A 14535-nucleotide genomic window follows, 5' to 3' on the forward strand; every position below is an offset into this window, starting at 1 on the left:
TCCTTGAATAGAAACTTGGCATCAATAGCTGTGCTCTAATGATATTAGTATAAGAGTAATATAAACATAAGAGTAAAATATTAAAATAGTTGGCATTTGGTGTTGGTGTGTTTACTGACACAAACTTTTAAAAAGCATTTATTTTTCAGTGACAAGCAAAATAGAAGTGTCATGTATTTCTACGCTTATAACTCGAGTCCTAAACAGCATTCTTACCTCTGGTGGTAAATGGACTTCCATAGGTACATATGTTGGCCAATAACCCATTGTCAGAATATTCACAGTTAATTCAATATTCCCAGGTACATTCTGGTTCTGCATATACTACAATAAGATGAAACACACATACTGAGATCTGAAAACTAAAAGTGCATACATTTCATGTCAAAATAATGACCCATTCAAGAAGTTCCCCATTATAAAATTACATGCGAATACTAACTATCTCTAAAATAAAAGACAACTATTAAAATGACTATAAATAAAGCCTATATTAAATACACTAGAAAAGTGCATTGGTTAGCATTTTGTAACAATGTCACATGAGGATCATGTGTTCTCATCACAGGCATTATCAACTTAAATAATTTCTCACATACAGCTGGGCTGTTGTTACGGAATCTCTTCTCCATTCTTTCCCCCATACCACCTGCAGCCCCCACCTTTGGAGAACCCTATGTGGCTTGGAACACCTTGCAGCAACCCCCAATCCTCACCCCACCAGCCAGCCCAAGTCTCCGGTTTTTCACTTGCTCCACTGCCTGTTTGCAGGGGGTGACCTGAAGTGGGGAAGGAAGAAAAAGGGGAAAGGGCAAAGCAGATAAACCCTATTCTGTAGCTACTATAGGACCCATGATCTTATTGACCCTGATCTTTCTCTTTAAGTCTTTCACTCTCATTTCCCACCATAGCAATATAGTGGTAAAGAAGTCATTATTAAAACCCTGAGAGGAAAATATGACTTGCCATCACTATACCTATGTTCTTAAATATTTCAAAATCACCTTCTACCAACATCTGCAAAACTGTGGATCTAGCTTTTCATTCCCAATGTCCCCAGAGGCCTTACACAATCACTCTATCACCTCTCCTCCCTTCCCATTGCCACTTTTGAACATGCAAATCAACAATGATTATATGCTGGAGAAAGCCCTGTTCTCACTATTTAGCTAATACAGCTTTTCTTGTCCTGACTTCAGTTGAAAACATTTTATTTCTAATTTTGTGTTACATGGGTGTACATTGAGAATAAATTATGAAGTAGGTCAAATACACTTACATTTCATTGATGATTTTTTTCTCTACTGTGAGTATCATCTAAGTTGCTATGAAATATTTACAACAAAATCATGTTTCTATTTATCCTCTTCAGTACAAACCACAGCAAGGAGATAACTAAATATATTTAAGCTCAAGGAATTAAGTAAGAGTTTAACTCACTTTTACCTGTTTGAACTGAATCATGATGTCTTTAGAAAGTTCCATGTCTTTAAACATTCCTTCAAGTTTGCTGGTGAAAGCAGCTCCACATTCTATTAAAGATATGTACAATATTTTATAATATTTCAAAGTGGTTAAAAACAAAGAACTTAAAATTGAAAAAATGAAATGCAAAACTTACTTTACCATGAAATATGACCTGTAATTATTCATAAGAATAAAAAAAAAATCCTTACCCCAAAGCGCATGCCCCACTAATTGAGAATCAAACTCTTTAATCCTGTAGTAACCTTACCTACTATGTAGGCATAAGATAAATGGGAAATTTTTATGCAAATAATGAAAACAAGAACAACGCCTTATTTTTTAAAAATTGCGACAGCTCTGGATATGTACAATAGGTTGGAAACCTATGACCTTACTCAATTTATGTTTTTATCATATGTGCATAGAATGATCGACAAAAGAGTAAAAATTAGGCTGACATTTTCTTTTAGAAATCAAAGAAGAAAAGGAACAGAAAGAATGACAAACATACCATGTTTAAGTTTGGACAGCATTGATTTTTCAGCATCTACAGATGCACTCTTCCCAACTAACAGGCGCTTGGCTAAATCTTTCTTATAGAAGGCCTCAAAAACATCCTTGCCTATATTAAATAATAAAATACAACTCATAATATTCCAATAAAAAGTTCTGACAAAATTGCTTCAAAGTGTTTAATAAATCACACCATTACTCCAAGATATTTACATTTATACATTTTATCCAAGTTTGTTAAATGCAAAAAACATTAGAGGTAGACTTTTGCATCATGCACTTCTAAAATTCTTTGCTATAAAGAATTAAGACTGCATTAACTTTTCTTTAGAAAAGCTTTAATCAACCAGTAGCTTTAGCGTCAATACTCTGGAGATTAAAACAAATAACAAAATCCAAGGCTTGTAATAGTGGAAAAATCAAAACACAAGGCAATTAAGTACCCCCAATTAATTAAATGCAAGGAGTATAACAGAATTTAAAATATCTAACTCCCAAATAATACTCCCTCCAGGTTGATTATACTTGCTCATTTCTCTGTTCAGTGCTTTGTTCTAAAAGAAAAATATTAAAACAAAAATAAACTTACCATAGATAAATCTAAATATGATCATAATTTTATCCAACATCTTTTCAAGTTCCTCATCTGTAGCTTCTTTGTTGCCAGCACGAAGCTTTGAATCTACATACTTAGCTAAAATGAGGGGAAAGTTTGTTGTTTAGTGATTATGGATAACTATGATGTACTAGGCATTACACATACCCAAACAGAAGTATAATATACTGAGTTTTTCAATGCTTCAGAGGTATACATGCATTTTTTAAAGTCTCCAAAATCAGGCAGATCAAGTGACTTGTTCAGTGTCACAGAGCTAATAAATACCAGAGCCTGAACTCAAACCCAAGTCTTCTGGCTCCAGATCTAATGTACTTTCCACTAGAGTGTCCATTTTACAATGATGGTCAGCAATCTTTACAGAGTTGGAGGCAAAATCTGCAAAAATTTTAAGGATAAATAGTAGACCAATGAAATTTCACCCTTTTGCAGAAGACCCTAGACCTTCTCAGGGTACCTCCTCTTCTGACATTAGGGGGTACTTGGGTGGGAAAACCTGAGGAGCACTACACTATACCACACCTTTATACTAAATGGGCCCAGAATATTAGATTTGTTTTTGTCCTGGACATATTTATTCCCTCTCTCACTGGCAACTGTACTTTCCACTACCCTTTCTTGTAGCCCTAAGTGTGGACCTCTAAAAACAGCACCCTGCCCCACCTCTAAATTGCTGTAGGCTTATAAAACTGACCTCAATTTTATTATAAATAAAAGTAAATAGGGTCCAATGTACTGTCTTACAATGAAAGAACATTATGTTTGACAAGTGGGCTTTGAGCTGTTCTTTAATTTGAAGGATTTATTCCTTACATCCAGGTTCTTAGAAACCACCAGCTAAGCAACTTCAAATAAATGAGGAGTTAATATATTACAACCTTGTCAAAATTTCAGATTAACTGAAATTTTATGAACAAAAGAAGGACATAACTGGTAAAAGGGACTAGAAAAATACCTATAAGTTCGGCAGGTTTGTTTGGTCTTTTGTTAATGAATGTTTCAAATGCTTCTTTCATGGCATTGATAAATTTTTCATTCTTCAGAAAACAGATATCAATTATATGGTCAACCTTATCTTTAAAATCCAGCAATTCTTGAACCATGGTTTTATCCTTTTCAGGATTAATTACAATAGTGCTGCCAAATGCCTAAAAAAAAAAAAAAAAAAAAAAAAAATTACCATTTTTACTAGAACTGAATTATCTATGATGAACAATCCTCAAATCATATTTTAAGTAGATATACATAATTTTATATTTCAAAAAAATTCAAGTAAAGCTGTTTACTAAATCAGGAAAAGAAAAATAAAGTGATAAAACATCCAGACTGACACCATTCAATCTATTAATATAATCGTGAAACAAGAAATGACCAGTGGGTATACAATATTTTAATGGGGCATAGTTATAAGTCTCTAGGCTCTTTTCCCTACTTTTAAAGAAATCAGCTTTGATTTTTTTTTAATGGCAATCTGGCTTCAGTGTAAGGTTTAAGAAAGGAAAGGAATTCTGGATCCCAAAAAAGTCCCCTTTCTTTTTCCACATTCACTGCTATAAGTATTGGAGCTACAAATCATGGTAGACATCAAAAAGGTAACTGTATTAATGCTGATTTGCTATACAGCTATTATTCTCAGGATGACTGCTCTCAAAACTCCCATTACATAAAAAAAATAAAAAATAAAAAATGAAATAGGCCAGCCTGGTGGCTCAGGTGGTTGGAGCGCCATGCTCCTAATGCCGAGGTCGCCGGTTCGATTCCCACATGGGCCAGTGAGCTGCGCCCTCTACAGCTAAGATTGTGAACAACAGCTCTCCCTGGAGCTGGGCTGCTGTGAGCAGCCATAGGTTAGCGTGGGCTGCTGTGTGCTGCCGTGGGCTACCGTGTGCTGCCATGAGTGGCCGGTGGCCAGCGTGAGTGGCCAGCAGCTGGCGAGAGCTGCTGTGAGCAGCTGACCGCCAACTGGCGACCAACTGCCTCAGCTGGGAGGAGTGCAAGGCTCATAATACCAGCATGGGCCAGGGAGCTGTGTCCTACACAACTAGACTGAGAAACAACAGCTTGAACCAGATGGGGGTGGAGGAGGCGCAGGTGGAAGAAAGGGGGAAAATTGGATCTAACAAGTATGAAATACTTGCTGATATGTACTCTGGGTATATAGATTATAAGCCATGAGAGAGAAAAAAAAAATCACCGGTTAATTGGTAATACCTTAATGTATTCAATCCACTGTTGCAAGAGAACCTGAACTCCACCTCGAACTCTACTGAAAAGCTGATACAGGAGAGATAAATCTTGAATTCGGTTTTCATCAAGAAGGTTATTTAAACCTGAATTTTGAAACATTTTCATATTAAAAAAGTGAGCGAAGATGTCAGCTATTTTAATGAAAATTAAGTTAAATTATTATTGCAATACTGGTCTGAACTATGACTAATCTGTGAATTTTAATAGTGATTTGCTTTGAATTAAACCCAAACAGACAATCACCTTTCCAAGTAAAAATGATACATAGGGAGCTTTAGCCTATATAAAAATAAAAAATAATTGTGTAATGGTTTGTACTATTAAGCATGGTAGATCAGATGTATAAACCAATTTATAAACACTGGTTTACATAAATATACATTATAAATACCTCACATATACAGTAGTCATTAGTGTACATTAGTGTACATAGCTATATTTCAGACTATTGGATATGGCCTGTGGTATATCAAAACCATACATTAATAGGCCAAGTTTAAATGAGATTCTAATGTATTTGATTTTCAGAATGAAATAATAGTATAACTGTATTAAAGTTCTAAAATATATCTATTTTATACAAAAGAAAAGATGGTTGGAGAGAAAGGTAAGGCTTTTGCCTATTTGTGGCATTGTCAAAGTAAATGCAGGGCATACTCTAAGATCACTTACAAGTGCTCAGTTTTATATGCTATGAACAAATGCACTTCAGTGCAAAAACGAATGCCTTTCCTTACTGTAGTCTCACAAAGTCAGTCAGAAATTCCCAAGTTCCCAGTTTCTTTATTGGTGTTGGTGGAGCCCTCTCACTTTAGCTCCCATATCTTTAAGTTACATAAAGAAGCACCTTTTGAAAGTTTAGTGTGATGAGTAGGGAAAAAGGATTGTGTCCATCCTCAGAAATGCAGCCACCACATCCTATCAAGCTTTCAAAAGGGTAATCTTTAAAATCTGTTTCTAATTGTCTGCTGCTACCATTTTAGAGGTAATCTGGTTTATAAATTGCCCATTACCTTTCTGAAGAATTGCTGTTAAGTGTTCACCTAGAAGTTGTTTCTCTACAGTAGCAATTAATGACTTCCTACAAGGAAAAAAAGTTTAGAATTATTGAGATTTGACTTTGCTGAAAATTTAAAGCCTTTTCTTGGGGGAGAAATCAAATAGCTTGTTTTATGTTCATTTTAATATTCCTACCCTATGTATAAATTTATCGGTGCTCAGAGTTACTCTACTTTATGCCTAAAAGGAAAAGACAGCATATTTCAGAATTTGATTTACGTCATGAAACAAATATTTCCAAGGTCTTCTGTAGCTGGCTTTTTCCAAGTTTCTCTGCTTTTATTAGGAAGGTAAAGAAATTATCTATGCTGCTTTCAGGAACTTCTTGCTTGGTAATATTTAGGGAAGCACAGACATAGTTTGCTCTATGAACAGCCACTGAATTGTAATCGGCCTGAAAATTTCAAAGATCCCATCAGCTTCAAATACTATGTTTTAAAATTACATCCTTAATACATACACACAACCCATAATCAAATCCTTGATCAAATCTAATTAACTAGGGGAAATAACTTGAAGTTTGCATTATGAAAACAATTGTTAAAAATCTCAAATCACACCTGAAAATAGTTACTAACATATTTGGGGATGCCTAAAGTGCCTTAAGCGATTCAACAACATAGGTTAAGGCTATTAGGCAGAGCATATAATACTTACTGGGTGGTCTGATCTAAGTAAGTAATAAGTCTGTCTGTTTCTTCTTCTAGGCGTTTGTTAACATGATGAAGATATTCAGGAACCTACAAAGATAGTTTTTTATATTATTGTTTTCCTCCCCATAAATCATTCAGAAAATGTCAAGTCCAAAAGATCCTGGGAGCAGCCCTGTCAAATGTAACAGGGTTGAATCATATGTAAAATTATAGGCAGAGTTTATGATCCAGAATTCTGGCCTTTAAGAACAGCGAAAAGAAAGGAGCACCTAAGTGAGAGAAAAGCATCACAATGTTGGGAAGATAAATGCGAAGAGAAGCTTATCTCTATTGTGAGATACAGTAGACTTAATCATGGTTTTTAAATACCTCTCTTTCCTGCATTAATTTTTGGCCTTCGGCTGCGTAAAGCCGGTTAGTTTCTTCCAAAAATCGTTGTTCAAAAGAATCCTGATAAATCTGGGAGGGGAAAACAAAATAGTTTACTTATTCACTAAATGTTTATTGAATGTCCTCTAAGTGAACAGCACTATGAATGTGGTTTTAAAACATCAAACTAGGGATAACCATCAGCTCTGTATTAAGTGAAGGAGTTAACTTACTTGCAAATCAGAAAGCATGCTTAAAAGGCTTCGGAGTAAACTTCTATCAATTGCTTCACCATTCCTTTCCCTCTCAATCAAGAGAAGAATGCCATCAATTGTCTTATTCTGGACTTTCTGATCACTTATAATATGAGCCCTAAATAACTCCAGTCCCATGTCCCTAAAATAAAAAAATATATGTAATCTAAATTAATTGAACAACAATACTACTCTGGAGAGGCTTGCTTAACTTCTCACTACATGTCAATTAGGGCTCCAGGCTTTGAAGCAGCAATTGTAAAAGGATAAAATCCACCCATTTAATTTTAAATTACATTATTAAATTAAAGTACACAGGAAACTCATTTTTTCTTTAATGAGAACTGAAGCTAAATTCCTGCCTTCCTCCGTAACTAAATTTTGTTTATTATCTCCTTTGGTGGATTTTTTCCTTGGTCAAATTAAGAGATAAAATTAGTTCAAAGTTAAAAAACGGTCTTCATATACTGGTAATGAAGGCTTAATTGGTCATTTGTCATCTGGCGTTAGTACTCAAAAATCAGTGAACTCTGATAATTACTGTAGGTAGATGCTAGGTAAATGGTGGGAAGAGCTCATTATACTATTCTATTTTCATGTATACATGGAATTTTCCATAATAATGTTAAAAGATAATGAACGAACTCTTGATTAGCAACAAAATGATGCACACTCATATAGTCTAGAGCAAACTTAAATTTCCTTTGTTAACAAAAAAAAACTTCTTCATAAATTAGTATAAGCTCAGGGAATGTTAGCTATATCCAATATTAGCAAAAGTAAAACATTAAGGGTAAGGGGGATCAAATATATGGTGATGGAAGGAGAACTGACTCTGGGTGGTGAACACACAATGGGATTTATAGATGATGTAATACAGAATTGTACACCAGAAATCTATGTAATTTTACTAACAATTGTCACCCCAATAAATTTTTTTAAAAAAGTAAAACATTAACTAAGAAGTTAAAACTGCTATAAATACAAGTCTAGAAGCCAAATGTGAGTTTTTAAGAGAATATTCACAGTATCACTCTCTTCAATTAGTATAATTAAGATTTGATTATGATTTGTAATAAATCTTTTCATAATTTTTTTTCTGGCATCCTTACCAAATGGAGGGTAGCATTGAATTCTGAAGAACATAAGTTCTATCCAGAAACAAAAAAATGCTCCTAATCATGATCTGCCAATGAAAAAGAAAGAAAGAAATCAAACATTTTTTATACTTTGTGAAGCTGAAATATTTATTCTCGATAAAAATTGCAGGATTTGCGTGAATATATACTAGACTAGTAGGATCAAACACAGAGATAAACATCTATCTGAGAATATGTCCACACCATTTTTATTAAACTACTCTATTATTTTAATCCTCGCTGTAGTTTCCAGGAAACGGACATTTAAAATGATCCTATGACATCTTTGCAACTTGAGCAATAACTGAAAACATAAACAGGGAATGGGGTGTCGGGGGGAGGAGATCACAGTGCTCAGGGTAAAGCTGCCTTAAATTGTACAATGTGAGGTTTTGGACGGGAGGGATGGATTTTAAGATTTTTAATTTGCAGAACATAAAGTATAAAGTAATACCAGATTAGGGAGAAAGGAAAAGGTTGTGATGTAAATAAGCCAAAATACAGGACCATCAGACACCTTCACAGGTAATCGAATAGTGAGTGGGATATCCATCAAGACTGAGAGACAAAATGTAATGTTTTTAATGAGGTAAATACTTTTTGGTTAAGTGTGTCAAAAACAAGAGCAGATATTGAGGCAGGCACCAACTGCAAAGTTTTCAAAGCTAACATTCCTGTATTTGAAGAAATATAATTTTTAACTACAATATTTAGCTGAAATGTAATACTTTTTCCATCTTACCATTTGTCTACAGTGATTCTGCCAGCATCTATCGATCTTCTTTAGAAAAAGAACACTATCCAACGAATCCCTGAGATGTATGTCAAGGATATTTTAAAGTGCTTAGTACAAGTAATACATGTGATGTAAGAGCATATTTGTCTTAAACATGGAATATTCTACATACTAAATGAAACTTAATAACACTTAATTATAGAACAAAATGCTATTTCTTAAACTATAGAAACAATTTAGATCCCACTAAAAGAAGCCTTTAAAAACAAGTCTTTAACATAATTGAGCATTGTGTTTTCAGTTTATGACTTCCTTTAGAAGATTATCTTTCCTCAAATGGAAATTTGTTAGGACAAAAAGGGTAAAGACGTAAAGACATCTTATTTACACTAGTACTACAATGTAGATTTAGGCCCTAATTAAAGCTAAAAAAAAATCAGGATTTGTTTTTTCTTTCTCTAGAAGCAAAATGAACAAAAATAACAAATCTGTGAAACACAGATATTCCATTTCAAGCTGGATTAAATAGTAAGGGACAGAGAGGGAGGAGAAGATAAAAATACAAGACGTTTTGTTTTTAAAAGGATATTCTCTGAACTGATGAATTTGTGCTTTGATGTGATCTTCACAAATCTGTCTCAGCTGTCTGTACAAGTTTGCGGAAATCTTGTAAGAACAGAGATTTTCTACAGCCTGCAGGATTAAACACATACTTGCTTAAGGAAAGAATGGAAAGGGTCTCAATTATTTACATCAAATTCTTATTAGTTTGCAATTTCTACAACGTCAGCTTATTAAAATGTTATGCATCCATTTAAAACACAAAGTAAACACAAAATTGTATCAATGTGGGTGGTGAACTTTTCAATAGCCAATGTACTGTACCAAAAAACACCAATTAATATACTGATTATGGCTGTAAAGGGTAAGGATGGAGGGAATCAAGCCAAGTTCCCCCCTATGAAGACATCCAATTTATAACAACTGCTACATATGAATGCTGTCTTGTTCTTAAACTGCTAATTGTTTTCATAAGCAGAAATCCACTTTGAGTTTAAAAAATAATTTCACCAATTATTTATCAGAAGGGTTGGGCAGTCTCACCACAATTGAATTAAAATTTATTTATACTTTCTTTGGTTTTCCTAAACAGAACAATGCAGAAATGATTGCTAGCAGTATTATAAGTATAATATAATTAAACGTCAAGGATTTTTCTTGAACATTTCAGTTTAAGAATACTTCAATAAATATAGGTTTTTAAAATTTGCACAACTGAATAAATAATAATTACAGAAGGAAATGACTGTATTTTAACTTCATTCTAATAGCTGAATTGGTCTTCTTTTATACCGAGATCCCAAAGGGACAAACTTCAGATTTCAGTGAGTTTCTTGTTATGTATATCAAAAGGTTTTCAAATTTAAAACAACAGTCATGATAAAACTCTTCGGATGAACTTTGATATAATCTACAATTCCAACTAGTAATAAATGACTTAAGTATACCACCAGGATTCCTTTCTCACCACAACAGAAGGCAGAAATTCCATTAACATTAACTCGAAGGGAGCACCCAACTTGTTGGTTGGAGTGGAATTTTATAAATATGTAGTTGGAAGATATATTCCCAGTATGCGGGTCCAGTAAATGAATTAGCAAACGAAAAGAAAGCTTAAAGGTAACCGCTTACATCCCTGGAGGAGGAAAGAAGTCACTACATCTCACCAGGAAACAGCAGGACAATTACATCCAGCAGCTGAGGAATAAGAAGGCTAAGTCTCCAGTGGCCACTTTCCATAGGGTCTTGGGTTAGGCCACAAATGCCTAAAGGTGTCTTTATGTTTATTTCATGTGTCTCTCTGTTCACACTGGTCCTCTATGGAATCTCCCCCTTCCTCCTTTAATATTCTTCCCATTGTATTTCAGTGTTCCTTTTGAGTGACTCATTTTCTTATCATTTCTCATTTCCCTGCTTAGATTTTATCTTCCTTCTTCATCTTGTCCACATTTCCCACATTTCCATGTCCTACTTCTCCATTCCCTTCTGCTGTGTTCCTCCTTCTCCCATACAGTAGTTCTCAGAGCATTTATTTATCTTCTCACACAAGACATCATACTCCCTTACCACTCAACTAGGTCCCACTTCTTCCAATAAGCTTTCCTTAACTGCCACAGCAACCAGTGACTCACTTGGCAGTATCACCAATCATAACACACTGACTTGTCACGGAGTCAGTACTGTATCTTTTATGTGTATATCCTGTCCCCCAATTCTCCTTAATGACAAACAAGGAAGATATGCTAAAGTCTCTATGTTCTTTAATACTTTTTGAGCTTTGAACCAGGTGAATACAGTAAATACTCAAAAAACTAACGTATCTATATCTAGCAATGTGTTCTGTGCATAGAAGGGGCTTTTATAGTGTAAGGAGAAAACTGGTCAGAAAACATACAATTATAATACACTGTGCTAGGTGCTATGATGGGGATAAGAGGAGTCAAGGCCCCTAACCCAGTCTTTATGGCAGGGGCATGTCAGGAAAGGCTTCCTGAGCAGCAGTAAAGAGGTGGAGTCCCAAAGACCCAGAAGGAAATGGACAAAGACCTAGTGGGAATAATGAGAAAGAGATAATTAAGCTGGGGTTTATATGTATACAGCCGAACTTGTGTTTAGTTGGAGGATGGTTTAAGATGTTAGAGGAAAGAAAAGCAGGAGCATCTAAGGTAAATTTTGAAGGTCAAGTTGGGAGAGAACACTGCTTCTCTAATTTAGCCTTGACTATTTCTTAATATACAGACCAGATTTAGTCATTTTCTTTCCTCGACAACCTTCCATCAAGCTCTTCATGTACTGTTTGTTATAGAGAAATCCCAAAACAGGTATAAAAAAAAATACAAAGAATTGAACAGTAAAGTGTGATACATGGTCTACTATCATTTATGTAGAAAAAATGAATAAAAACACACACAGTTGTTTTTACATTCATAAAGCGTCTCTGGAAAGATACCCCCTAAACTAATAATGTTTGCAGAGAGGGGAACTAAATGGGATTTGGAGGATGGGGTGGAAGTGAAACTTTTCACTACGTGCTCTGTAATATTTTGGGGACTGTGAACCAGGCAACTAAATACTTTAAGTATTCAAAACAAATATTTGCCTTGCCCAATAAAACCCTTTCTTACCTACCACCACACTTTTTAGCGTGGCATCCAAGGCTCAATCTCAACCATGTTAGTCTCATGTCTGTTTAGAATCTTCTACACACCCTGTGATCTAAACATTCTGCTTTCCTCACTTTTAAACAAGGTTTGGAGCAGTCATGTGTGCTTAAAAGAGTGGCTTCCAAAAATTTTTGACAAGCCACAGTAAGAAACACATTTTGTCATAATCCACTGTACATAAAATAAAGTTATATAATTGAAACAAAATCTTCATGAAACTACACTTATCATTACTCTGTGCGATGTATTCTGATATTTTCTATTTTATGTCTTTAAAAAAAATGCTGGTCACAAACTACTAATTTCATGAACCTACTAGAATATAAGCACCTTAGGAGAAAGCACTAAGTGATCTCTATATGCCCATGGCTTCTGACCAGCTTTGCACAAAGTAAGCAGTCACTGATTCAACAAGGATTGAGTGTTTACTAAGTACTACTCTGTATACTTTTAGGTGCTGGGATAGAAGCATGAATTAAAAAGTTAAATCACTACTTAGGAGTTTGAGATAAGCTCTATTTTATTCCAGATCTTTGAAATGCACTTTTAAAAATGTATTAATTATTTTACATTTCACTAAACACTTTAGAAGTCCCTGAAAGTTTAATCTAGTATTATTATTATTACAAAAATAACCTTGTTTCACATGCAACTATAGGTATTAAGCAGATTCTAGATAGTTATACAAGTCTCTTAAATAAAACTGTCTTTTCACTTAAGCTCACAATCATTACTGGTAAAAAAAGAAATACTACCTTAAACCTTTTTGAAGGTAATCAGGTATAAAATAAAAACATTCTAGCAAGGTTTTAATCTTTATTCCTCCAAATCCTAGGCCTTCCTCTGCAAAATCCATACATGTCACATCAAAAAATGTGTGTCTGAAAAAAAAAACACTTCAAAGAAAATATAAACATGTAGCAAATTAAATGCAAAACTAGTTCATGAAATTTGATGCTTTGGGGAATATAGGATTTAAGAAACAGCAAAGGCACAGAAGATTGCATTTGTGACAACGGAAGGAGTAGAAATGAGGGTAAGACTAGAATAAAAAATAATGAGGATTAAAATAAGGATAAACAATACAAAAAGTGCAAACAAAAAATTAAACATGGTAAGGGAGGAAATCTAGAAATTTTTCTGCTTTAACAATGACAGACACTAAGAATGATATTAAATTCCCACCAGGGTGCTGCACTCTGATCACTGGCCTAATGGGTTGCATCTTATTCTTCAAACCATGTATTTATAGAAAGAAAACATACCACAAAAGTTTTCAACAACTGATACTGCAATAAAATTTAAATTAACTCTCTTTTTACATCTAGTAAAAATGGTTAAAATAAGATACTCAAAATGTATCAGAAACTAAGAATTTGCAAAAAGGAAGCCAGACAATGAAACCTAAACTATTTTTTGTTTTACATCTAGTAAAAAGGGCTTAATTAAGATTGAAATTATCAAGGCTTAAGAATTTGTAGTTGTATATTTTTTTTAAATAGCAAGGACAGTATTGATTAACAATTTAGTAAAAAGAAAAGCAATACATTTATCTATTAATGGACACATAGGTTGTTTCCATATCTTGGCTTTTGTAAATAATGCTGCAATAAAAATAGGGATACATATGTTTATAAATTAAGTGTTTTCGTTTTCCTCAGGTAAATACCCAGAAATGAAATTGTTGGGGTGCATGGTAGTTCTCTTTTTAATTTTTTGAGGAACCTCCTTACTGTTTTCCATAGTGGCTGCACTAATTTACAATCCCACCAACAGTGCAGGAGGGTTCCTTTTTCTCTACATCCTCGCTAACACTTGTTGTTTGTTGTCTTTTTGCCATGTTTCCCTGAAAATAAGACCTAGCCAGATAATCAGTTCTAACACGTCTTTTGGAGCAAAAATTTATAGTAAATCTTACAGTAAAATAAGACCGGGTCTAATATAATATAATATAATATAATATAATATAATATAATATAATATAATATAATATAATACCGGGTCTTATTTTACTATAAGACCAGGTATGATAATATAATGTAATGTAATGTAATGTAATGTAATATAATATAATATAAAATACCGGGTTTTATATTAATTTTTGCTCCAAAAGATGCATTAGAGCTGATTGTCTGGCTAGGTCTTATTTTCGGGGAAACACGGTTGTTTGTTGTCTTTTTGATAATAGCCATTCTGACAACTGCGAGGTGATATCTCATTGTGGTTTTGATTTGCATTTCCCTAATGATTTCTGATGC

The 14535-nt window shown here is 34.1% G+C and overlaps 1 protein-coding gene across 6 annotated transcripts in view; it reads right to left on the bottom strand.

The window, feature by feature from the left end:
* Window positions 1-14535, bottom strand: part of CUL4B (cullin 4B) — a 117419-nt gene that overhangs the window by 12245 nt on the left and 90639 nt on the right. For 3 of the 6 annotated variants that reach the window (XM_019717655.2, XM_019717657.2, XM_074323697.1), the window contains 13 exons: window positions 9643-9746; window positions 9060-9129; window positions 8291-8364; window positions 7158-7320; window positions 6925-7014; window positions 6560-6642; window positions 5857-5924; window positions 4808-4926; window positions 3552-3744; window positions 2570-2674; window positions 1979-2089; window positions 1447-1532; window positions 217-324 (listed from right to left, as the gene is read on the bottom strand). In XM_019717655.2, the coding sequence (XP_019573214.2) occupies window positions 217-324; window positions 1447-1532; window positions 1979-2089; window positions 2570-2674; window positions 3552-3744; window positions 4808-4926; window positions 5857-5924; window positions 6560-6642; window positions 6925-7014; window positions 7158-7320; window positions 8291-8364; window positions 9060-9129; window positions 9643-9746 (1374 nt within the window). Of the gene's footprint in view, window positions 1-216; window positions 325-716; window positions 780-1440; window positions 1533-1978; window positions 2090-2569; window positions 2675-3551; window positions 3745-4807; window positions 4927-5856; window positions 5925-6559; window positions 6643-6924; window positions 7015-7157; window positions 7321-8290; window positions 8365-9059; window positions 9130-9642; window positions 9747-14535 lie in introns of all 6 variants that reach the window. The other 3 variants (XM_019717653.2, XM_074323696.1, XM_019717656.2) reach the window with 2 other exon arrangements.

This window comes from Rhinolophus sinicus, chromosome X (assembly GCF_036562045.2).
Source record: "Rhinolophus sinicus isolate RSC01 chromosome X, ASM3656204v1, whole genome shotgun sequence".
NCBI classification, from domain to species: Eukaryota; Metazoa; Chordata; class Mammalia; order Chiroptera; family Rhinolophidae; genus Rhinolophus; species Rhinolophus sinicus.